At 31.7% G+C, this 25,355-nt stretch overlaps 2 protein-coding genes and 1 long non-coding RNA gene across 4 annotated transcripts in view; all 3 read right to left on the bottom strand.

Moving 5' to 3' along the window:
* LOC145304193 (uncharacterized) overlaps positions 1-10,099 on the bottom strand; it is a 56,364-nt gene extending 46,265 nt beyond the window's left edge. For both annotated transcript variants that reach the window (XM_080146015.1, XM_080146007.1), the window contains exons 1-10: positions 10,021-10,099; positions 8,317-8,379; positions 7,883-7,963; positions 6,903-6,947; positions 5,711-5,776; positions 5,206-5,328; positions 3,192-3,294; positions 2,824-2,873; positions 1,403-1,465; positions 725-827 (exon numbers count right to left, since the gene is read on the bottom strand). In XM_080146015.1, the coding sequence (XP_080002141.1) occupies positions 725-827; positions 1,403-1,465; positions 2,824-2,873; positions 3,192-3,294; positions 5,206-5,328; positions 5,711-5,776; positions 6,903-6,947; positions 7,883-7,963; positions 8,317-8,379; positions 10,021-10,056 (733 nt within the window). In that variant the 5' untranslated portion in view covers positions 10,057-10,099. The remainder of the gene's footprint in view (positions 1-724; positions 828-1,402; positions 1,466-2,823; positions 2,874-3,191; positions 3,295-5,205; positions 5,329-5,710; positions 5,777-6,902; positions 6,948-7,882; positions 7,964-8,316; positions 8,380-10,020) is intronic.
* Positions 10,100-15,048: 4,949 nt separating this feature from the next.
* Positions 15,049-18,603, bottom strand: LOC145312702 (uncharacterized). Its single transcript, XM_080151961.1, has 6 exons — positions 18,540-18,603; positions 17,912-18,051; positions 17,419-17,534; positions 17,029-17,130; positions 16,385-16,487; positions 15,049-15,396 (listed from the first exon to the last, which is right to left on the bottom strand). The coding sequence occupies exons 2-6, from the start codon at positions 18,026-18,028 to the stop codon at positions 15,253-15,255; spliced, it is 582 nt and encodes a 193-aa protein (XP_080008087.1). The 5' UTR covers positions 18,029-18,051; positions 18,540-18,603; the 3' UTR covers positions 15,049-15,252.
* A 3,214-nt stretch (positions 18,604-21,817) lies between these two features.
* LOC145312701 (uncharacterized) lies at positions 21,818-25,235 on the bottom strand. Its single transcript, XR_013877083.1, has 3 exons — positions 25,124-25,235; positions 22,671-22,720; positions 21,818-21,880 (listed from the first exon to the last, which is right to left on the bottom strand). It is a non-coding gene; the product is annotated as an uncharacterized LOC145312701 (long non-coding RNA).
* Between the last annotated feature and the right edge of the window lie 120 nt (positions 25,236-25,355).

Genomic DNA, 25,355 nt, shown 5'->3' with positions numbered 1-25,355 from the left:
GGCAAATTTTTTTAAGAATCCACCTCAGAAAAATTTATGGAGGGTGTATAATATAAACTGCGCCTATGTTTCAACACGTAGCGCATCCGCTCGTCGTCAGGGAGGCCATTAATATACAGTCCTAAGAGGGGGAATACCCCTTCGCCCAAATCAGGCGCAGCTCATTTCCATGAAAAGTTAGAATTTCCCGACAAAGTTTGTGAAATCAAAGAGTTGGTTGTCTGTTGGATGTTACTTAACCTAAACCTTAGAAAAATGTGAGTTTGGTTCCCCTATATTATCATAGGTTGTTTGAACAGACCTTAAATTGTCATGGACAACAGCCTTGAACTTATAAGGTAATTGATAGGTAGGGGGATGTACTAAGATAATTCAGGATCCGATTTTGTACAGTACATACTTAGAACTTTTTTATTTCGAGTTTTACAAAGATTTATTTATTAAAATGTACAGAATGAATATTAATTAGACTTTTATGTAAGTAGTTTGTTAGGTATATTGACAAACACAATAAGTGTTGAAAATACCCCTTACCAAAGAGCGTCAATAGTATACAGCTTACAAAAATCTTTATATAACTCTATGTAAACGTTCCGTGATTTTCGTTTATCATTCTTTCTTTATTTTCTTATAAGTACTAAAAATCTTCTCTATAATACCCTTGGTCTGCTTCGCTACATATGAAAACTGGCATCCTTGTAAATAAATGAACCGACAAACTAACCTAAAATATAGGTAAGATTCTCCTCAACCCTTGTATAACACCAAGGAGTAACATCATCCAAAGGTGTACACTTCTCAAAATACAGGAAACTTGTGGTTTGGTTCTAAAGTATTAAAGTAATGCATTAAAAATATATGGAAATGTTAACGTTCAACATGCCAATTTATAATAGGTGCTTTTTCTTCTCAAAGTTTTCATCGACCCCATCTCCCCTAACCAAATAAAAACGATTTATTGAAAAAAAATTGGTTTGAATTTTTTCGTCTTTATGCTGTAGCTGGGTAAAGTGTCCAAAAAATCAGCCTTGAAACGTCATGAAAATGAGGGAATATCCATCTCTTTTTAGGGGTTTTCTTTCCCTCTTCTCCTCTCATATTCCTCATTTTTATGACGTCACATGGCTGATTTTTAAGGCACCTTGTCCAGCTACTTTATGCTGAACCCTGGCAGGGGACCTTCACCATGCGGGGCCTTTACCTGCGGCGACCTTACACTACAGGGCTACTCTGTAACCAATATAACCTAACTTAACTTTAGGTAAAAACAAACATACATAAAAATGATCCATCCTCTTTATCATAAACCTTACAAATTAATCAAAAAAAGGGGTATGGGGTTTCCGTGCACGACTACGCAATTTGAAGTAAATTACGCTTGGAAAATAATTGTATACTGCACCTTAGAAGTTGGATTTTCCATATCGGACATGGAATCATTCTCCCAAGTCTGATCTACGATACTCTAAATAAAAACAAGGTTGATAACATCCATAAGTAGCAAAGAATAAAAAAATAAATGTTGACAAAATAATGAATTATTTTTTTGCATGACTGACTAACTTTAATTGCGACCGAGATAATTACGTACGGACAGATAATAACGGACGGACAGTCGGACGGCCAATGGGAATTATAGAGTAGGTTTGCAGCTAAAAAGTGAAATCAAATAATAAATAAGGACACATATCCAGTAGCTCTAAAATTGCAAACAAAAGTTTTTTTTTATTTAATTGTTCTCACAATAAAATAATTAAAACTATTCCCAATATAAATTAAAAATTTGCAATATTTGCAATTAAAGAAAATCAAATTTCAATTTAAGTGCAAAGATGAATTTTCTACTAATCTTAAAAGTTTTAATGGAATGGCTAAATCCTGATAAAGAACTTTTACTTTTTACATTGGGCATCAAGTAATTCAAAGCTTTTATTTAATGTGAGGGGGTACAAAAACTAAATAGGGCAGTGATTCATCTTTAAGGGGGGGGGGGGTGTTGGCTCCCGAAAAGCGCCGAAATTTTGTTGGGGTGTAAAAACTCCTTTACTATCGGTCAATAATTTATTAAATGAGCAACTCCTCTATATTTTACGTTGTTTATTAACACTAATCCACAAAGAATTTAATAACGTTTTCTTATTTATCGGCTATGTCTTATCCCTTTAGATCACTGTTTCTTTCTAAGAAGCAAAGCAGATTTTTTATTATTAATTTCAACATCTTGAGTGTGTAATTAAATACATTTTTTATGTATTATTATGCATTTTGTCTTAAGACGAAATTTGAATTGTTAATATAAATTTTAAAGATAATTAAACTTAATATCAAAGATAATTAAACTTAACTGAAACTCTACAAAATAGAAAGATTACAATTATGTAAATGAACATAGAATAATTTATATTAACATAATTCTAAGAAACTTCTACATAATATTTATTTTCACAAATATTAGGTTTTTATAAAAATTACAGTCTTTTAATACCTTTAAAGAATTTTTATGTCCCAGGATCTTTTTTTCTGCAACTATTAAATATTTAACGTGGAGTGGATTGGTCAGCTGGTTAGTGAGGTAATTTTTGGGAGCGACCTCAAAGAAAATAGCCTAAAACCACCGCAGAAGCAGTAGTATATTATACTGAAGATAAGAGCCCAATCCGTTCAGCGGTTACCTAAATCTTAAGCTTCAAACAGACATCGTTCTACTTCGTATAGAAGGAAATAGAGAAATGAGGGTCGCCTTGCCTCCCACTTCAAATACCTCTGGAAGACTCTAGGGTGTAGCAGCTAAACAACTAATAGTGTAGCGCAAATATTTCATACCTGATAAATAAAAGGAAAGGAACAAGGTTTTCCAGTTTTAGATCCTCCAACTTAAAACAAAATTTAAAATCAAACAAGGATGACAACTTTCATAAAAGCAAAACTTTAAAATCAGAAAATAGGAAAAACTAACATTTTAACGTTTTATGAGAACACCTTTATATAAACTGCACTGTTGCATATTCCCTTTAATGTAGTAACAGTACTATTAAAAAGTCCCTTTAATGCATAAACTGTACTGTTGCATATTCCCTTTAAAATAAAACTGTACTGTTGCATGGTTCCTTTATTGCATAAACTGTATTGTTGCATACTCCCTTTAATGTGCTCCTTTACTGTACATATTGTACTTTCTGTACTGTAGGTACCTGTATTGCAAGGAAAAGACATATCATCCACATTATTATGACTGAAAAAGCTGAAGACCTTCTCTCTGTTCCAATGGCTATCAACTGCGTACTTTTCAATATCCTAAACAATCCTTGTTTAAATTAACAGGAAGTCAAACTGTCTGTCTGTAGTTTAAGATCTTGCTAACCACTGCACTGTTTCGATATGGTTCTCCTTTACAATGTAGCTTCTATAGGTTGTGGAAAGTCTTACTAGTTTGAGTGAGGGCACCTCCACCCTCCCGTAGGGCCTCTAGAGGCGTATCCGCTAGTATCTTATATTTACATAAGTAGCGCAGCAATGAAAATTTAGTATCTTAATAACGGAACACGGAAAATGATCTATTTATTTTATTTCTATACCCAACAATATAACCACTGATCATTCAGCTGAAAAAATCTTTTTTCGTTTTCATATGTGTAATTTAGACCTAACCAACGCGTTTAAGTTATTTGGTCAAATTTTGAGAATTATTCGGAGATTTTAATAATTATTTTGGTTTTCTAAGGACAATATAATGGATAGTTCAGGATCCCCCCTTCCCCCCTTCAAAATATATTAAAATTTTTACCTTGAAATAAATACTAAATACATTTTTTTTTAAGTTTTAAGTACAGAAAAGCTGATTTTTAGAGGAGCCATGGTTCTTAAAAATCCAAATCAAAGATTTTTTGATCCAAAAAAAAAATTAATTTTACTTTGCAGACCCTAAACCCTATTTAAGATTTATTTGCCCTTTATTGCACTGTTTTTTCCAGGGAGGGGGTCCGGGACAATGGGCTGTTTATTACACTAGTCACCAAAGTTTTAAAAGAACAATTTCTTATTCGTTGGCTCAACAACTTTGCGGATTTTAAATAAGTTTTGGTTGGTTGATTCATTAAGTTGAGTGTTTAAATGTTTAAAAAACTAATTGTAATCTACAAAAGGAGTATTTTTTTGTATCATCATTGGAAATGTAATCAACTTATCGTTCATTGTCTTATCCCTTTAGATCCCTGATTTTTATCCAAAATTCCTGATGTAAATGACGGAAATAATAAAAAGATTTAGGTTAATACGTCATACCTTAATGAAAGTTCTTGCATAAAAAGAATAAGCTTCATTCTTATATTTCCATTGCTAATAAGATTAACAGATCAGAAAAGGCGATGACTGTCATAAATACCAGGGAATAAGTATATTAAATTTTCATTCACATAAAATAAAATTAATTAATGCTTACAGATAACAATGAAAAACAGATTCTAGTTAAGTTAAAAATTACTCGTTTGTAAAACTTAGTAAATACAATACCTTACTAATAACCCCCCTCTCTTCCCCACCCAGTTAACTTTGTTTCGATGTTTGGGGGAGGGGGGTTGGGGCTGAATTTATCTTTCTCTTACTTATCCTTATACCATATCATTTCTGTAGTATATAATCATCATATCCTTATACCATAATGCCATCTAGCTGTATGTGGATTATGATAATAATAACTATGTCATAGTTTTTCACAGAATATTCACATCTTTTTGTAAATAGATAAGCTTTTTCTATGTATAATCTTAATCAATGTTTGTTCGTTTGGTTGGCGTTACAAGAATTGCTCATTTTCAACTACGGATCAAAAAAATATAAAAGGTAGAACAAATAGTTACAATTTTAATGTAAATAATTTTTTCTTGTTTATTACATCAATTTAGTCTTCTTTTACCTTGTATGATTATCTTCATTTTTTTCTTTATTCTTACTATAAACTATAACATTCTACATTTTTTATTATCCTTGTTTAAAAATCCTAATATGAGAGTAACAGAAAGTGTGTCTGTCTGTGTGTTTGTCCTAAAGATGTTGCTACTAATACACCGAAATGGCTTATTTCTTATAGGTTCTGGAAAAGCTTTATTAATTGTTTTATAGGGGGGGGGGGTGTTGGAAAGAACTCTCTAAGGTTACCCTAGAGGTCTCAAGAAGCGCATCCACGCACAAAAAAATAAATATACATACCATAAAGCCCATAGATTTGTTATTATTTAGAATCTCCATGACCCCCGGGAAATCTTGCCAAATGTACTTTGTACAAAAGGTAACGCTAGGATACATCAGTGTACCATTGTCAGAGAGACGTTCCTTAACAAAAATTAATTCAACAAATGAAACAAAAAATCGGCCGTTTTCCTAAAAGTGCCTTGTTAAGAACAAAAACCCCTCTTGCTTATTTAGAAATATATTAAAATTAAGAGGAGATATAGTTTTTTTTCACAAGCCTAACTCTTCAGAGATACCTAATACACAAAACAACCTCACCTAACCAGGTCTAAAGTGTTAAACAAACAAACAAAAACTATTAACCACTCTACCTTATTTTTAATTTAATTACGTGATTGGGGGGGGGGGGACTTTGCTCGATTTGGAAAACAGCCTTTATTTTTATATAGTTCTACAAAGCCTTTAACATTTTTCAATTGTTTTTCATGATATTAATGATTTTTAAGAAAATAAAATGTAAAACCTGTAGTGATGTTAACTTGGACTGATATTTATTGATGGCAACGCTAGCTTGCCATAAAAATAATCCTACAAAATAAATATATTAGGGATAATAAAATATATAGACCACTTTCCACGGACACGAAATAAAAATTGAGGATGAAATGTTATTTCGTAGAAAAGAATTATAGTAGCTGTTTCATGGACATTTTCTATAAAAACCGAACGATAAATCTATTTTCTGTATGGTTCAGGACCAGTTATAATCCAGTGGAAACGAATTGGATTCAATAATATTTCAAAAAAATACATATTTTTTATCTAAAATGATGAAAAACGTGTATAGCAAGGTTAGCGAGAATTTTAAGAAACATCTTAATGAAAATTAACATTTTAATTTTATATCCCCCTATCCGGGGACAAAACATGCGATGAAAATAGTATGTAATTAGGGTAACTTTGAATTAAGTAAAGCGTTTGATTAATGATCAAATGAAAATCTTAATACACAGTGAGGGAGGGACAGTTGAATATAACACCCTGTGCGTGTTATGAATATCGATACCGCTATCTTTAGAAAAAAAAGTTTGAATAAATTTTTGGTGAATTTATTTTGACCTCACATTTGTAGAGGAACACGAGAATTTAATAAGAATTACTATTTAGCACATGTTCAAGTACAAAGTTTTTCTTTAAACTTTTGGTGGTTTCCCTTGAAGTCTCAAGTCGAGCACATTATACCAACTCTTCCCCTTCTCTTAGAAACTTCAAGCGAAAGCACCAATAATTTTACCCAGAATGATTACTTTCATTCTTAGCATACATTTTAAAATAATAATACATGTTTTCTTTCAATGTTGTTGGTTTATGTGAAGTCAATGAATGGATACATATCATTAACAGATTTTCCTGTACTCTGATAAAGTTATATTTACATCTGACTAAAATAACAATTCTCTTCATCCACCCCCTTTACCCCATCCCTGAAATGATCTACCGAAACATGGTTTCAAAGTTAACTCATCAAAAGTCAAAAATATTTTTTTTTAAATAGTTTCCGCTATTTAAAAAATAGCTGGGCTTCTGTAAGCTATGACAAAAATCCTATATAAATGCCATAAAAGTTCCATTACTGACCAACCAACCGAGAACAATCTATAATAATTGAAGAGTAGTTTCATTGCTTAAATTTGAAAATACACAAAATACTTTCCAGCCATAGAGAAAACTCCAAGAAGCCTCACCACAATTCTCAAAACCTTAAATGAATCTGATTATTAATGATTTAAGTTTTAAATAATTATTAATGTTTTAGGCCACGAAAAATTTTAAATATACCATTTATTTTAATTAGACTCTAATTTCTATCCCTTTTTTATGTTGATGGTTTGTGATAATTGATTGGGTGTTTGCTTGGATATGAGGGTGGGTAATAACACCCACTACCCTCTGGGATAAGAAAAAATTAATGGCTTACTATACATTTCCTGACAAATTAAATTGAACACTTTATTGGTTGGCTTAAGCTAAAAAGGGATCTGGTAGAGAATGTGGGGACTGTAAATTCGGTACCAAAAATTATTTTCGTTTTTGGTGTCTTAAAAAGTATTTCATAGAATTTTGTTTGGATGGTTCAAAACTAGAAGTGTTCAAACTTTTTAAATAATAATTAACTTATTGAAGGAGTAATTTTGCTTATCATCATTGGGGAAGTACATCAATGTAATGGCCATTGTTTCATCCCTGAAGACACCAGGGCCTGGCGAACCCTGCAGTCCCAGAACGCAACGTATAGGTAAGAAACAAACAAGATAGAAAGGGAGGATTGAAGCGTTGACAATAGTTAGTTCATGTAAATTAACAAATTGTTTTGGTTAGTTTTAATGAATAAGGCATCGACGAAATTAAATGCATAACATTTTAAAATTACTTGACAACCTTATAAAAATATGATTATTATTTTTCATTCATTTTTGAAAACAATGTTCTTTAGTTTAAATTAGAATCAAAGTTAAATATAGAATTATTAAATAAAACTTAAAACAAACATTAGAATTAAGGCAAATTTTTAATTATATTGTATTTTAGGAAGTTATTATAACTGTTTCTGTCCTTTTATATTTTGACCAATTTAAAGAGATTTTGAAGAGATTCGTAAATCTAAACGTGTATTATCCTTTTAAAAATGACTTACCTTAGCCTGTGCCGAATTTTTCTTCATTTCCTTTTGTTGATCTTTCATGGATTTTTTACCGTGCCCATTTGCTCCATTTATCTACAAAGTTTAAATATTTAACTTTTATTTTTTTTAACTAAAAACATCAATAATACCATAGAACACCAAAGAAAAGTCAAAGTTATTATACATTAGAATACCACGTTTGGTATACTGGCCTTACATGAGTAAATTGATTCATGACAAATTTTTTTGAATGGCTCAGCACCCGCGTGTAAGCCTCTTTGAAACCGTCATATTTTAACTTAAACCTGTTCCCAAACAGACAATTCAACTTTTCAGAAATTTTTTATGTACAAAAGCACCTTTAAATTAGAGGCTTTTGTGCGACTGAGGCGCGGCTCCCAAGCCCTAGTTTTAATGGCTGAATGAAAAATGAATTTGTTGTTTACCTTTTCTTCTGGAATGGGATGCACAGTTGCCGACCAGGCGTTTGTACTCGGTGAACTAAACCCCTTTTTACAAAAAAAATTAAATTAAAAGAAGTCTTCAGGAAATTATTGCTGCCATTCACGCGTCGATCTTAAAGCTTTAATAGGATGTGCCCTTGGCTGAAATTGTATCGACAATACAACTAAGCTATAACTACATACTTATGTTGACATAATAACGACAGAATTGTTGCTAGGGTATATTTATACAGACTAGGATAAACTTCTCTAACTGCTGAATGACTGCCACAAGCAGACTTTAAAGATTTTCAACTTCCTAGAATGTCAATTTTAGATGCATATTACTTTTTTGTTATTAAAGCTGAAGGCTTCAAATTTTAGGTACTGGGTCTACTTATGGCAGTCTTTCAGAAGTTAAAGCGGTGTATTGCCTGCAGGCTTACTTTAATTTAGTCTGTATGAATATACCCTGTCAAGATTGTGTCAACATAAGTATATAGTTATAGTTTTATATTGTACTCTCCATATAGTTTTGGCCAAGACTATATTTTATCAAAGCTTTAAAATGTATGTATGAATTGCATGTTGAATGTTGATAATTTTCAGCAGCCACTTAATAACAAACAATAGGTGTATTCGTCAAACACTTTTCGTAATTGAAAAATTGAAAATATGAAACATTTTGAAGTCGAACTAACAACAATTAACAAATGTCTACTATGTTGTACTATAAGTTAAAATTTACTAAATACAGAATTACTTGAAACAAAACTTTTTGAATTATATTTACGTTCTATTATTTTATTTTATTCCTAGAAATGTTTTAATATATTTATTTCAAAGTTTAAAAATTTTATTGTAATATTATAAAACTGTATAATATTTAGTCTTTTTAGGATAAAAGCTTTGAAACGATTAAAAGTTGTTTTTAAGCGTTTATAGCCAAACAAGGATGACAACATGCTTAAGTATTAAAGCACGAAAAAATATGAATAGACACTAGAACAAAGTGAGTTAAATAGCTTATGTGGTCTTGAGAAAGAGGGAGCAGAAAATAAAACAAAGATGAAAACATGCATGTTCATGAAAAGATTTGTGATAATTAAACAGTAGAAAATCACAAAACTTTTGAAGAAAAATAATATAGAAGGCATTTGCTAGCATAATCGACAGACTGACTGACCAAGTAATTTGTGTACTGGTTGCTCTTTGAAGATGGGAAACTTTGCAACAACAAAAAATAAGTAGCCTTAAATAGCACAGTAATAACAATTTTGCGTAGCCGTATTGAAATGTTATAAAGTAGCATGCCAACATCCATGAATGACCAGCTTAATATATCAATAAGTAAGACATGCGAAGATTTACATAAATAGGGTAAAAACAGACTTAATATTTAACATTTGTTCGAAATCCCAAAATTTCTTGTAAATATATGATGTTTACATTTGAGGACTGTATCATACTTAATAAATATAGGAATCTAAAATCTTTATTCCAAACATCAATTAAATAGTTTTGTTTTTTAAAGTAAAAATTCATCATGTTTATGGACATACGGATATTTTGGTAATGATTATTGAGTTGCTACGCTTTCTTAATTGTACACAACTGTTAAAGAAATCGTCATACCAAGTTTGAAATCGATTAGACAATTCCAACATGCCAAAAGTAATTATAAGAGCTATCAATTTGAAGTTATACCTGGTACATCCTGCCAACAATTGGTGTACAAAGCATCCATACAGAACATTAAATACTTGAATTATTCTTTATGAAAATGTCAAATTTAAGTAAGTAAATAAATGTCAGAACTAGAAAAGAATTTGTTTAGTCTTTAATATTTAAATATTGGTTTTTTATCAGGTTTCTATTAAGAAAGGAATGATGATTAGAATAATGTTTTTTTCTAAAAATATTATCTATCTTACATATTGATAAACATAATAAAACTGTAATAATAAATATTTTTATATTTACACGTGTGTCCATTTATATACCTGAAATGCAGCTGCTCTATAATAAAGAAATAATAAAGTAGACACACATCAACTAAGGGAATTATATGCTAACTAGCGGCTACTTATAAACATAATTATCCATGTTTATTAATATAAAAAGATGGAATTGCTCTAAAATTCCAGAAATTTAATTAACAATACACAGTAATAATTCCAATTAACTTAAATATTATATTGAGATGATTAAATACATTGGAAATTGTGCGAGAGGGGTCTCTTCTCAGGTGTTTTTGTCTTGCTCATGTAAAATCCCCAAGGCGCCAAAAAACCTTATGCCGGAGCAACAAAGACGACAATTTCCGGAGACCTCTGATGAGCGCGCTGCGCGGAATGTGAGTATTGTTGTGCTTTCTCTGGCGCGTTTTTATTCCTTTGTAATCAACGGAGATATGCGTATCGGACGTGTTGTGACTTGGAAAGTGCACTCAAGCGCGAGAAAAACCCTACTGTAAGCCTGTTAGCTTGCATTAGAAATACCCAGGTAATGATTATTGTGTGTGATGTGCATAGGACTTTAATTAGATCAAATTCGAGCAATGATTATGATGATTTGTTAGTATATAAGGATTCGTAACATTGTGCATTTAATTGGCTCTTATGATGCATTTACTCTAATAATTTATGTTTTATTATGATTTGCTATGTTATTTTACATCTGTAATTGACTTCATGTGTTTTTCTTTATTTCAGTTAATGGTTTTCATCGCTTTCATGAATAAAGAGATTCGAAATCTTTCTGGATGTTATTCTCTAAATTAACAGCAAGTAGCGATTTCCTATAAAGTTTCATTTAGCTGAGGTTGATTCTCGTTTATTCTTTCGATTGAATTCCCGGCGTTACAGTCGACATGATTTACTTTTGTATATGATGTATGTACAATATAATACTAACAAATAAACACTATGAAGGATGGTAATAAATCTTTCGAATTGTTACAACTTAGGAACAATTGACCAGGATTCAGTTAAACAAATCTAAGTGAAAATTTTCCCACAACCTACTTCCTTCTTTCCTCCCGAACTAACCACTTCCCTTTGGTTAAAGAAAAACACAAAATTTACGCCACTAAAATTAAAATTTTCAGCAATTTGAAATGGAATTAATTTGCTGAATAACGGCCCAGGTTATTACTATGCATTTAACAGTTAGGGAGTTGAATCCATTTTTATAGAAGCAGAAATATAATCTATGATTATGGTTTTTACCCTCTAAAAAATGTAATCTACCATTCCATTTTCCCATCTCTTGGTGATGATATCATCAACGCCAATACGATTTTAGAAATTTACCATTCCACTTTCAATACAGGCGAAACTGGAATGGTACATATATGTTTACATATCAGCGTATTCATAAACATTGATTTCCTTATTTAAATCGACATAATAGTAATTGTATATTCTAGTTATTATTTTTATTTTACATAAAATTCTTTAAATTATAAATACATTTTATACATTCCTACGATTAATATAACTATAGTATGTATGATTTCAATTATGTCGATGTTAAAAGTGTAAACCACCATTCCAGTTTTGCCTCTCTTGAAAGTGGAATGGTACATTTCAATAATCGTATCGGCATTGATAATGTCATCACAGAGAGAGGCAAAATTGGAATGGTAGATTACAAAAATCATATCAGCGTTGGTGATATCATCACCAAGAGAGGGGAAAGTGTAATGATAAATTACGTTTTTTAGAGGGTCAAAACCGTAATCATAGATTATATTTCTGCTTCTATAAAAATGGATTCAACTCCCTAACTGTTTAAGAAAGTTAGTATTTACTAGAATACAAAAGCAACAACTAAAATTATAAGGTAATAATCTTTTTGCTAAAATTTTCTGTAGTCCAAAAATACGATTAAAATATATTATAAAATTATTTGTATTATATCTACAGTGTGTTTTTTTATGAGAACTTTTTTTGAAAGCAATTTTACCCCACTTACAGTTATCAGAATTTAATGATTAACGGCTTATTTTCTTCGTTTTTTATAACCATTTTTAGAACATCAAAAAAATATTTCAGTTTTTATTTAAAAAGTACAGTTAAATCAAAAATTCAAAACTTAGATGTCAACATCTAAAAAAGGTTTTAGCGCATTTTTCTTAAGCTTAAATCTTCTACCCTTTGCAAGAAAAAAATTGGATTTTCAGTAGTCCACTTTGGGGGGCCAGTACTCCCTCCCTGGTTGAGATATGGCCTTCAAACTTTAATATGTTCTAGTACATGTCTCCAAAAGTATCTGTATCAATTTTTAACTCTATACCTCAACTTTGAAGCGTTTTGCAGCCATTCTTGCATAGGGTAGAAGATTTGAGCATGAGAAAAATGCGCTAAAACCATTTTTAGATGTTGACACCTAGGTTGTGAATTTTTTGAACCCAGTAAAAGTGTCGGACTGATTATGACGTAAAAAAAATAATTAGCCAATGAGAGGCCACTATAAATTTTACCATTGGTCAATAATGGCCTCTCATTGGCTAATTTTTTATTTTACGTCATAATCAGTCCGACACTATTACTGGGTTCCATTAATCATTAAATTCTGATGACTATAAATGGAGTAAAATTGCTTTCAAAAAGTTCTCATAAAACACATAATACAAAGTATATGTAATATAGGAGTAATTGATATTTGTGTTATATTACACTAGTCCCCAAAGTTTTATAATAATGCTTTCTTATTCGTTGGTCTAATAAATTTGGTGTACTTATCTAATTTTGATTGGTTGGTTCATTACAGTGAGTGTCCAAACGTTTTAACAAATAATTGTAATTTACAGAATCTATTTATCGGCAATTGCCTTATCCCTTTAGTTCCCTAAAATATGATACAATTGCTCGAAATTACATCTTGTAAATTCAATTACATGAGAGGCCTAGATTATGTAAGTTTCATCAAATATTTAGCTTTATTTTCAAGGAAACAAAAAATTATTAGGCAGAATCTCAGTGTATTTAAAAATGTTTATACATAAAAACCACTAACTGCCGCTGTCTTAAAATTAAGTTTGGTGGTTAGATTACCGAAAGGAAATGGGCTTTTAATTGAAATAGGCATAGGCATTGAACATATTATTAATATTGAAAGGCAAAATTTCCTTCTTCCATATTTTGACGCTGCAAATTAAGTTGGGACAAAATTAAATAATTTCTAAACAAAAATTCCAGTTCTTCTTCATTTTGTGTAACTTTTATTATTAGTAGAATAGGTAAACTTAGAGGGGAGGTGTACTACAGGTCTAATTTAAAGATAAGAGAATTTATTCAAATATTTAAATAAACAATGAGCACATTAATTTTCATAGCGCATTCCAGGATTCCAGGATTATTGTAAATGTCATGAAATTGTCTTCAGCATCATGTCTTCAAATTTTAATAGCATTTAATTTAGAAAACCTTCAAAATGGTCACGACCATCTAAATATTAAATTACACTGTAAAAAAATAATAAGTTAGAATTGGAACCGTGGGGTCATTGGGCTGTTTTTTAAAGTCCCAAAAGTTTTATCATAACGTTTTTTATTTGTTGGCTTAACAACTTTAAGGACTTTCATTTAATTTTCATTGGTTGGTTCATTAATTTTGTGAATAGAACCTCTCGTGATCCATCCACTAAATGGATAAATAACTATTGACATTTCTTGACTTAACCATAAAATGTACAATCTCATGTTTGTGAAATTACAGGATTCCAAAAATATTTATTAAAATTAACGCTTTAAGTAAGAGTACTATATCAAAAACTATAAAACAATAAAATAAAATGTTATATAAAGAAAAGATTTTTACAGTTGATTCATTTTCTTAAATACGACGAAACAAAGATTTACAAAAAGAATATTTGAATTTAAATTTTCATAGGACTTGCTTTTGTAAATTATTCTATTAAAATCTTATCTATTAAAATTTATTCAAGGCCTATAATACAAAAAGAGATAATAAAATGCCAACATATGATACAATAATATCTAACATATTATAAAAAGTAATAATGTTTTTTTACTAAAGAATAATTTCTTAATAACTACTGAACCGATTGAGTTCTCTTTTTTTGTAAGCTTCATATATGTATATATATAAATATAAATATATATATGTACATAGCTCATGTGATGGTTTTAGGCTATTATCTTTACAGATTTAAGTCTTAGTGTGATTATAAGCTATTTAGAAAGTCACCCTCTACCTTTTCGAATACAAATACCCTAGAGGCTAGACAGGGGCGTCCAAGCTTTTTAATTTTGGGGGTGGTAATCTTTATTTCATAGAGGCATTTTTTTTATTTAGGGGGGGTAAAAATTGAAAATCACAAATTCATTTGGGGGGGGGGGTAATCATCCCTTTACCCCCCCCCCCCACCCCTTGGACGTCTATGAGGCTAGGGGTGTATCCATTAGTATTTTAATAAGAAAGAAAAAGACCCTATATGGTCTAACACGCTAACTAATAGATAGGAAAATTGTATATAAAAAATTGTCTATCTATTAAACATAAATGTAAAAAAGCTCATGAAAGTATATAACAGGTTGGAGAGATAACAAAATTTAATTCAAAGGTAATATAAAATTTTCAAAGGCAAAATGTTATATTCAAATTATAAAACACTGCTCCAAATAAGTGATATAAAATTAAAACAAACACACACCAAAACATATTTTAGGTATTTACATAAAAATTCCATTAAAACATTTTTTGCAGACAAAAATTAATATATATTTCATTTTATTTTTGAAAAATGGCATTTTCATTTGAAGTGCCTTGTTGAGCACCGACCTTCCCCTTGAAAATAGGGGGATGGTTGGTTGTTAGTTGATATATTAGGTCAGCTGATGTAATGGAAAATGGGTTTCAGTGCTCGACAGGCACTTTGAGGGAAAGCACATAAATAATCTTTACAATTATACTAGACACAAAAGTTGATGCACGTATTCTCAACGAGCATATAAAACTGTAGGATGATATTGAGGAAAGACCAGCCCAGGAAGATGCCCATGAGACCTCCTAAACCAGCGGTCAAGTCCCAGATATCATATGCAAAAAATTCAGTCTGAAAAAAAAATATTTTTAACCTCGGCCATAATGGTTAGTGCTTAGTAAATTGAGGGGAAGCCCTGGCAAGTGCAGAAATTATGCGAATATACTACTGATTATAATAAATAAATTTCTTTTTATGGCAAAATAAGAATATCTATATCAAGGACGTCCAAGGGGGGGGGGGGGGTAAAGGGTTGCTTACCTCACCCCCTAAAAAATTTACCCCTGCCAACAGATTTCAGGGGTGGTAATTACCCCCCCCCCCCCCAAGCAAATTATAGAATATACGTGGATATTATGACAGTGGAAAAAATGTTTTCAATTTAGGTTGCTAACATTAACATAACTTAATGGTCAGTTCGTTCATCCAGTAGGAGGGGAGGGGGTAAAGTGGGTAAATGGGAAAGATCATTATTTTAGCCAGCTACAAGTAGCACTTTATTAGAGTACATGATTATCTGGTGTAATATCCAAATAATAATAAATTCATTACTCCTGATTGTATTTACATATTTCCTTTTTTTACTAAAGTCTTTATAAAATTAAATATAAAATTTATGTAAATAAAAAACAAACAGGAAAATGAGAAAAGAAATATTATTCTAAAAGTAAATTTATTGCATTTCTTATAGAGAGAAAAATAGCCATTAATCTAGCATTTGCATCTTAAGTGTCAAATAAATTCCTTAATATGATACATCTTAATTTTGTTTGTATATCAATGCATGCATATTTCTCAGAGATACGACAATAGACGATAAATAGATGAACCCCACAAATTAAGAACAAAATTATACCTTTTGTAAAAGTTAGTCGTGGAAAAGTTTTGATAAAAGTCCTCTAAGTTTAAAAATGAATGGTGTTCATAAGACTTTGTGAAACAGAATAATTTTATTCTAATGACCCCCCCCCCCCCCCCCTCCCAGTTCAGCATTTTTAAACAAGGATGATACAAGATCAGAACCTTATAATCAAACTGGGTAGTAATTTGGTAAACTAACCTGGTATGTAAAGCTAGAAGTTTTAACATCCAGGTAGAAAGCAGCCGCCCAATTTCTGTCCCACGTGGCCTCTTCCCGGGTTTTTTCCACAAGGGTGTATGTTCTAAAAGTATGTTTCAAATAGTAATATGAAATCTAATTCAACTAATTACATGTATAGAAAATGAAAATCGATAATATATGTATGTTCATAAATGCTGAGTTTACTCTTGTTAATAAGTTTGTTTTTATGTTTTTGATCCCCCAACAGGACAGTAAATATAAGGTAATGTCAACTGACAAATAATTTCAAGTAAATTTAGTTTTAAATTTACAGATTCGCCAATAAAAAGACAATTTAAAAACAGTTATGTTAATGCCGAACTTATGAAAATATTAATTGGGTAGCCTCTACCCTAGTACAAACACTATACAACTTATGACTCTACAGCAACTTCTACGGCTAAATTTAATTTTGCAGCTGTGGCTGGTTATACTGAGTGTGACAGAGAGTGGCTGTGGCCAAGAGGGGCTGAGGCCGAGCATGGATGGGGTAGTTTATACTTAATGAGGGTGAGAGTAGCTAGGGCTTGGTGTGGCTTAAACTTCCTTTAAGCCGTAGCTGGTTGCGGCAGTGTGGCTCCCTAACCCTGTGACAAAACTACCTCACAGAACACTTTGGAATGCATCCCGTCATGTTGGATAATTTGAGCCATCTTGCTTGCAAAGCTGTGGTTAAGCTTTTGCTGTATTTCTCTATTTGTTTCCTGAAAAGGAATTATAGAATCAATATTTTTAAAATAATTTTAAAAGGAAGGTGTGAGTTGTTTACATTTGTTTCTCTATTACTTTAGGTCAGGCTAGGTTTGTGTTAGGTTGTATACTTGCTAGCCTCGCTTGGATAGGGAACCGGAGGTATAAACCCTGCAGAGATTAGTCAGATAAAAACTACTCCCCTTATTTTCCAATTATTTTAAAATAGGAGTGTTAGTTAAGTGTTTGATGGGCATTTTCAGGGGGGGAAAAAACTCTACTTATTTATCTTTAATGTTTACCTCTTATGACAAGCCTCCACTGTTTTGCCAGGTAGTTTACTAAACCAGTCCAGGTGACAGCCAGCATCACTAGCCACCCAGCTCAACACACAGTCACGGAAGCTATAATCTGGATCCTTTGAAAATGGACAATTAAGCTCAAATGAACGAGGCCTTTGCAAAATGATAAATTACTTTAATATAAATGTATAATGTATTAGTTGAATATACGTGGAATTTAGGATAGTGGGAAAATTGTCGTCAATTTGGGTTACTATTTCCCCTGTCATTTATTGGTCAGTTTATTGTGGAGGGGATGTGTACATTGGAGGGGGGGGGTCGTTATTTAGGCCCGCTACAAGTTTCACTTTATTAGAGTACATGATAATCTAGTGTAAGATCCAAGTAATAATGAATAAATTTCTACCAGAGGAGGAATTTTGATGTCATTATCAAGGGGGAAGATACATTTGTCGGTTATTGTTCTATCCCTGTTTCCCTGACCTGTCTGTACCTGATTACAAGGACTCCCATCTTTGCTAATCTGATTCTTGTGTTGCATTACAAAACTACCTTCCCATTCTAAATCTTTGGCAAGAAAGAATTTTTTACTCAGGCCTATTCGTCCCATATCCAAGCCAGGCCAAAATTGACCTAAACAAAATTGTTGAAGGAAAAAAATGTAGTTTTCGTGTCTGCCTGTCTGTCTGTCTGTCGGTCGGCTTTTCTTCACTTTCACATCACTTTCTCCAGATTTCTCTTTCTCTCTTTTTCATTTCCCATTCCCGTCCTTTTTTATCATGTATGCCCTTATTTTTAATCGTCCTTGTTTTTTAACAGTAATTATGAATATATTTATAGCTTTGTGTACAATTAAATAAAAATTTTAGACACTATAAAAACTGTCCCGAATTTGTATTAATTTTGAGGAACACGACTCCAGTGACGTCATATTTTTTTTCCCAAAAAAGGGAAGGGGGGAAGAAAATCTCTTCAAAAGAGATGGGGAAAACCCCCTTTTCTCCCATCTATTTTTTCTTCCCCCTTCCCTTTTTCGGGAAAGAAAAATATGACGTAACTGGAGTCGTGTTCCTCAAAATTAATACAAATTCGGGACAGTTTTTATTGTGTCAAAATTTTACCTTTATCATGTAAATAAATGTTGTATCCAAGAAACCTTCTGGGACCAAACTCATCATTTTTATTGCCTAGGTTGGTAGCTATTATAGTTCAAGAAGATTATTTATAAATTAAAGTAAAAGAATAGAGGGGGCGGGGGTTGAATAATTTTATGTTCATGGGGTGGGGACCCTGTGCCGACTTTGAATAGCAGCCAATAGCAATAGAGAGCAATTTGCTAGCAGACTAAAGAAGTTCCCCTTTTAATCTAAAAAGAATATGAGCAACTGAATTGTTGGATGATATGATTTCCTAAGCATGCTATAGCCTATATGATATATCCTAAGAAATTTAAAGCTGGCCTTTCAATTATATGAATGACATGACAAATCTACTACTCTTTCGAACCCCAAAAAAATGTTTAATTTTTCTAACCAATAAAATGGTTATATTGTTCCTATATTGTGTTCTAACTGGTCAAATTGAGTGAATTTTATTTTTTTTAACTAAACATTATTTTGATCCAGTGCAGTGGCTTTGAACCGACTAATATCCGCAGGATTAGTGCTTGGCAATACTGAAAAATCATGTATAGCATCGTATTACAGACAATTTTCCACGAATACGAAAATATAAATCATAATATTAATACCAGTTTTATTAGCTCTGGTCTTTGGTCCCTAAGGGGTTACCAAATCTAGTTTTCATTTTAATATACGCGGAAAGCTGTCTATAATGTGATTAATAACAATTCTTTCATAAAGAGAAAAACGATTGACCTCTTTTCGTACTTCCTGACATACATATGTACTTTACCTAGTAGAGCGTAAAGTTGTCCAGAAATTCCAGGTTCCACGTCCCGTGGTGGATTATAGGTGTGGCACAACCCACTCCCCCAGGTTGACAGGTCATATAGACCAATCTGAGAACATATTATTTGATATATTAATGTTAATTGAATAAGGGAGGAGTAGGTTGCGCTAAAAATCCGTAAAGGTTGTGAGTTTTAAGTTAAAAACCGTAGAAGAACGATAAAAAAAATTTAATTTGTCTATAGTTCTTTTCAATAAGAAATACACATATTTAGTGAATATTACCATTCTACTACTAATTTCAAGCCTTAAAACTCACGCCTTTACGGATTTATAGCGCAACCTACTCCTCCCTTTATCCAGATTGAATCTAGATGACCTCTAGGGGACATGATACACCTTGCAAACAAAGTGCATGATTGATTACGCTTCCAAAAGTCCTACAGACTACCAATATTTGTGTCTGTATATGGTAATGAGTTGCGACTGTTTTGGCTAATGCATTCCCAAGATTGGCTTTTTTAATAATAAGGTAGTTTCCCCATTTAACAGAACATTTTAACAAAAATAATAAAAATTTAAATCAAAATATTTTACAGCATGGCTTCGAAACCGATTAATATCCGCTGGATTAGTACAGGTTCTAAGCCATACTGAAAATTCATGTATTATCGTATTATATTCAGTTTTCTACGAATAAAAAATGTACCATCATAATATTAAAAGCAGTTTTGTTTGCCCGTGCCTTCGGCATCTCGAGGATAACAAAATGTATTTAATCTTATAATTGTACTTATCTTTATCTGCGGAAAGCTGTTTTAATACGATGCGATGAATGACTATTATTTACCTCCCAATAATGATCGAGTTTAGCAAGATTATATTTACTGTCAGGTTTTGTATTTTCTCCAGAACAAGCAGGATCGCAATAGCCCCATTGACCTATATATTTAGTAAAGATTGAAATTACACGCGCCAGACATAGTAGCTTCTTGTTTGTTTCATGTCTATAAGTGAAAGAGAAGATCTTTAAAATGAAAGGTTTCGTGATTTTTAGAACTTGTACTAAACCCCTATGTAAACTGTATGATTTCAAAATAAATTGTCTGTACTCAAGAAAATAGTTCCTTTTGATTTGAATTACTAATTTTATTTATATCCCTTTGACGAAACTACATTGACGAAATTTAAAATATACATTTTTTCTCTTGTAATATTTGTTTAGCAATATAAAAATTCATTTCAAACGTAAACAAAAATCTAAGAAAAAAATATAAAAGAATAAAAATTTTTACAATCCTATTACATAAGAATAGTGATTTATCCCCTCGTATTATAGACAGCTTTCCGCGAATAGTAAAATAAAAAATTATGAGATCAATTGATGGGAAAGAGAAGGGTCAAGCCTGCCAAGACAAAAGATCAATTGCATCAATTTAAAAAATGAAATAATATCTCCACCTAATGGGCAGAACCAACTATAAAAATGTTGATAATGAGCAAATCAGATGTTTTACTGGGAATGATCCAATGAGGACTATTGTTATTCAATATTGGTTATCAATTTAGTTTGGGGTTATATTTTTATCTTTCATATTCCTATCCCTATACTCCTGATCCTCTAGATAATGTATTATGTCTTTTTAACTTTTAAATTTAAATTACTATATTTGAGGAAAATGAACCTAGTTAAGACAAGTTAAAACAAAAATGTATATTTTTAAAAATCATAAAGAAGTATCCATCCACCTTATTTTTCAGGGGGGGGGGGGGTTCATCCTCCTTCTCTACGCTATTGCATTGGAGGCCAACAACAAAAAATGTCATAAAATTGTAAATTTTATATTGTATATACGTCGCGTGGATCTATTGATAGGGGAAAAATTGTCGTCAATTTAGGCTGCTAATATGAACCTCATTTATTGGTCAGTTCATCCAATAGTAGGGTATGGATGTATCGTTATTAGAGGACATAAAAATCTGGTGCAACATCCAAGTAATTATAAATCGATTACTATTTACTAATTTATGAAGGGAGGTAGGAGACATTGGGCTGTTTTTTACTCTAGTCCCCAAAGTTTGATAATAACGTCTCTTTATTCGTTGGCCTCGCAACTTTGGAGACTTTTATTAAATTTTGATTGGTTGGTTCATTAAGTTGAGTGTTGAAACGTTTCCACCAATTATTGTAATTTACAGAAGAGATAGTTTTGTGTATCATCAAATGGATGTATTTGCAAGTGTCTTATCTCTTTAGATCCCTGAATTTTACCTAAGATGTATGTTCTATTTGGATGGACTCTCGTGTTGCACCAAGGAGTAACATCATCGATGGGCGTGCATGCATCAAAATATATAAAACTTCTATTCTAAACAAATAATAATTTTATAAACCACTAATAGCAAAGTAGTAAAGCTATTCTAAATTTCACTTTGTCTGTCAGATTGTCCGTAATTCTTCAATGAAAAGATATAAGAAGAAAAGTTACCTTATGTGTACTTGAATCATTTTTAGACAAGGTTACATTTTCCAAAGATTGATCAACAACACTCTTAATATTTCATATTAATTTCCAGTATAGCTTCGAAACCGATTAATATCAGGTGGATAAGTACCAGTTCTCAGCCATACTGAAAAATAATGTAAAGCATCGAATTGCATACAATTTGCCACGAATATTAAAATTAAAATTTATAAATTTAATACCCGAAATTCTAACAAAACTAGTCTTAGTCCTATAATATTTCATTTTAATATCCACGGAAAGTTGTCTTTAACACGATGCGATAAATAACTAATGCAAGATTTTTTAAAGATGTGTTAATAAAAGAGGACATAAATATCTAATTAAGGCCAAGTTATAAAAAATTTTAAAACATTAATCTCTGAAAAAATTATTAAAATTGGGTTGAAAAGGCATACATATTAGAAAGATAAAATGTATTTTACATTTTTTTGAAATTGTATATGAATTAATGTAGATTAATGTGAAACTCTAATCTATTTTTTTTTAAGATTATGCATATTTTCTCTTTTTAGATAAAACAAGATTAATATTATTAACATAACCTTTTAGAAATTTTAATCACTAATCCTTTATCTTTGAAAATGGATAAAGAATATACGTGAATATTATGACAAGGGAAAAAATATCGTCAATTTAGGTTGCTAACATCGACATCAATTATTTGGCACTTCGTTCATCCAGTAAGAGGAGAAAGGATAGGGTAAATGGGGGAGTATCGTTTTTTTAATAAATTACTTTAAATGATGATTTTTCAAAAGATGTGGGGTGGGGGGGGGGGGGCTCGACTAGCTTCATTGAGGGAAAAGTTTTTTACCTGGTAGACGAAAGGAAAAACACAAGGTTTACCAGTTTTACTTCCTCCGACTAAATAAAATTCTATGAATTATTATTCCAGTATGGCTTCGAAACCGATTAATATCCGGTGGATTAGAGCTGGTTCTCAGCCATACTGAAAAATCATGTTTAGCATCGTATTACAGACAATTTTTCACAAATAAATGATGAAAAATTATAAAATCAATAGCAATTTTGTTAGCCAGACATGCGGCCCCTCGGGGCTAACAAAACTAGCCCTGAGTCTGTAATAAACATGATTTTTCAGTATGACTGAGAACCCTTTCTAATCCAGTGGATACTAATCGGTTTCGAAGCCATACGGAAAAAGGGTTTTCTATTAGGCATGCGGGGAAAAAATTACACAAGCTCAACATGTCACATCAAGGATCAGAATTTCCTTATTTTCAATTATATAAAAATGGGAAGAAGGGTGGTTTTCATTGCTCGACAGGCATTTTGAGGTAAAGCACCTATTCTCTGCTAGGCGTATTAGCCATTCTTGACATTCAAAGATAAGTACCAAAACGAAGCTTACCTTTGTCGTTCAGCTTGGACAAACAAAGAATAAAAATGATTTTGTACTAATATATTGTAAACTAGCGGCTAATTTTGAGGGGGGGCGAAATTTTTTTTTTTTTTTGGGGGGGGGGGGAATGCCTCCCCACTCATTTTTAATTTTAGTTAAAAAAATTAAAAAATTTTTAAAAAAATTTGGGGGGGGGGGATTTTTTTTATTTTTTGGGGGGTTGGGGGTGTCCCACCCCCTAAGAAAATAATTATAAAACTTCCAAACCTATGAGAAGCTACCCTGTTAAGGAGAACCCGATCGGTTCAGCGGTTAGCGAGATCCTTCGGTACAAACATACAAACACACAAACATCCTGTTACTTTATTATAAGGAATATGACGTAATGACTATTCTATTACGACATATGTTAGGTTTTTCTGAAAATTCTTATTAAATCAGCATATCACATAAGAACCGATTGCTTGCATTAAGTGCATTAAAAACACTAACACTCCCCCCCCCCCGTCATTTTTAAAAATAAATTTTAAAGGGTAATTGGGGTGCGTAAACCCAATATAACCTCACCTTACCTAACCTAAATACATAAACAACTATTCCCCTTTTTTTCAATTTAATTTAAAAGTGGGTTTCAGTGTTCGATAAGGCACTTTGAGGGAATATACCAAAAACCGATTTCCTCCTCTTCATAAATATTGGGGAAAATACTTTTATGAAAACAAATTTCCTCGATACAAACTTGAATGAATAAAAGTTAAAGAGAACCATGGACATTCCAATTGAATTTATTTGATTTATATTGATATATATATCATACTAGTTTCTTTGCCCCTAGCCTCTAGGGGAAGGCAGGGAAGCTTAGGAAAATTGCCTAAAACAACTCCTTTATATTTTTTATCTTCAGTAAATGTACAATTAATACGAACCAGCACATTCCGAGGTCTTAAGCTTCAGTAAAAAAAACCTTACTACTTTATATTGTAGAATATCCCTGTTGGTCAATCATTTATACGTATTTATGCAGATAAATTTAAAACTTTCCACCAAAGGCCTAGATGTTACAGAAACCTTCCCCTTTATTTTTTCAAAATAAAAATAGAAAATTGAATATTATTTTTAAAGCGATGCTTTTCTATAATTAGGATAGGTCTGTACGTCCGTCTGGAACGGATAGCTTTTTTCGTTAATTTAGGCTTGTTAGAATTGTCCTTTCGATCTTAAACTTTGCATGGCGATCCCTGTAATAGTTAGGTACGACTTAGAAAGCGAAGCAACTCTATAATCGTTACCAGAAAATCCGTACGTTCATTTTAAACATGTTTATTTTTAACAAAAAAATTTTATGTGATTTAATTATCCGATTGATCTGATTTGTGGAATACTGATTACAGTTAGGGAGTTGAATCCATTTTTATAGAAGCAGAAATATAACCTATGATTATGGTTTGGACCCTCTAAAACTGTGATCTACCTTTCCACTTTCCCCTCTCTTGGTGAAGATATCTTCAACGCCGATACGATTTTTGAAATATAAGATTCCACTTTCCCCTCTCTTGGTGAAGATATCTTCAACGCCAATACGATTTTTGAAATTTAAGATTCCACTTTTGTCTCTCTTGTTGAAGATATCTTCACCAAGAGAGGGGAAAGTGGAAAGGTAGATTACAGTTTTAGAGGGTCCAAACCATAATCATAGATTATATTTCTGCTTCTATAAAAATGGATTCAACTCCCTAACTGGATTACTAGGACAACAACGTACAATATTATAAGCGAAGCATCTCTATAATATATCCTAAACAAACCAGAGGTAAAACACTTAGACACGAAAAATCCCCCTCCCCCCTCCCACTTGCTAAATACTGTGATCGCCACTAGCCAAAGTAAAGCTTTAAAAAATTGACCTGTGTTACATGGAAATGAATTATTATCAACATTGTTGTGACTGAAGAAGCTGAAAACATTTTCTCTGCTCCAATGACTGTCAATGGCATATTTCTTTATATCCTTAAAATTTTGTATTATATGCATAATGTTCTCTAGTATATGAAGCGAAAAAAAATATTTTTGGAAAAAGAGATTTTGCTTTAAATATTTTTAGAAATAAATCTAACCTAACTTTACTTAAAATAAGTA

The sequence above is a fragment of the Acartia tonsa genome, chromosome 2, assembly GCF_053477335.1.
Source record: "Acartia tonsa isolate MP-2025a chromosome 2, ASM5347733v1, whole genome shotgun sequence".
Classification (NCBI taxonomy): domain Eukaryota; kingdom Metazoa; phylum Arthropoda; class Copepoda; order Calanoida; family Acartiidae; genus Acartia; species Acartia tonsa.
This window is presented reverse-complemented; position numbering and strand designations above follow the sequence as displayed.

Excerpts from the sequence above, each read along its gene's own strand:
- LOC145312702 (XM_080151961.1), bottom strand. The coding sequence starts at position 18,028 with ATGGGACGAATAGGCCTGAGTAAAAAATTCTTTCTTGCCAAAGATTTA. Across the intron at positions 17,131-17,418 it reads GTGGAGGCTTGTCATAAGAG|GAAACAAATAGAGAAATACA; the intron begins GTAAACATTAAA and ends ATTCCTTTTCAG. Across the intron at positions 15,397-16,384 it reads CTTCTAGCTTTACATACCAG|ACTGAATTTTTTGCATATGA; the intron begins GTTAGTTTACCA and ends TTTTTTTTTCAG.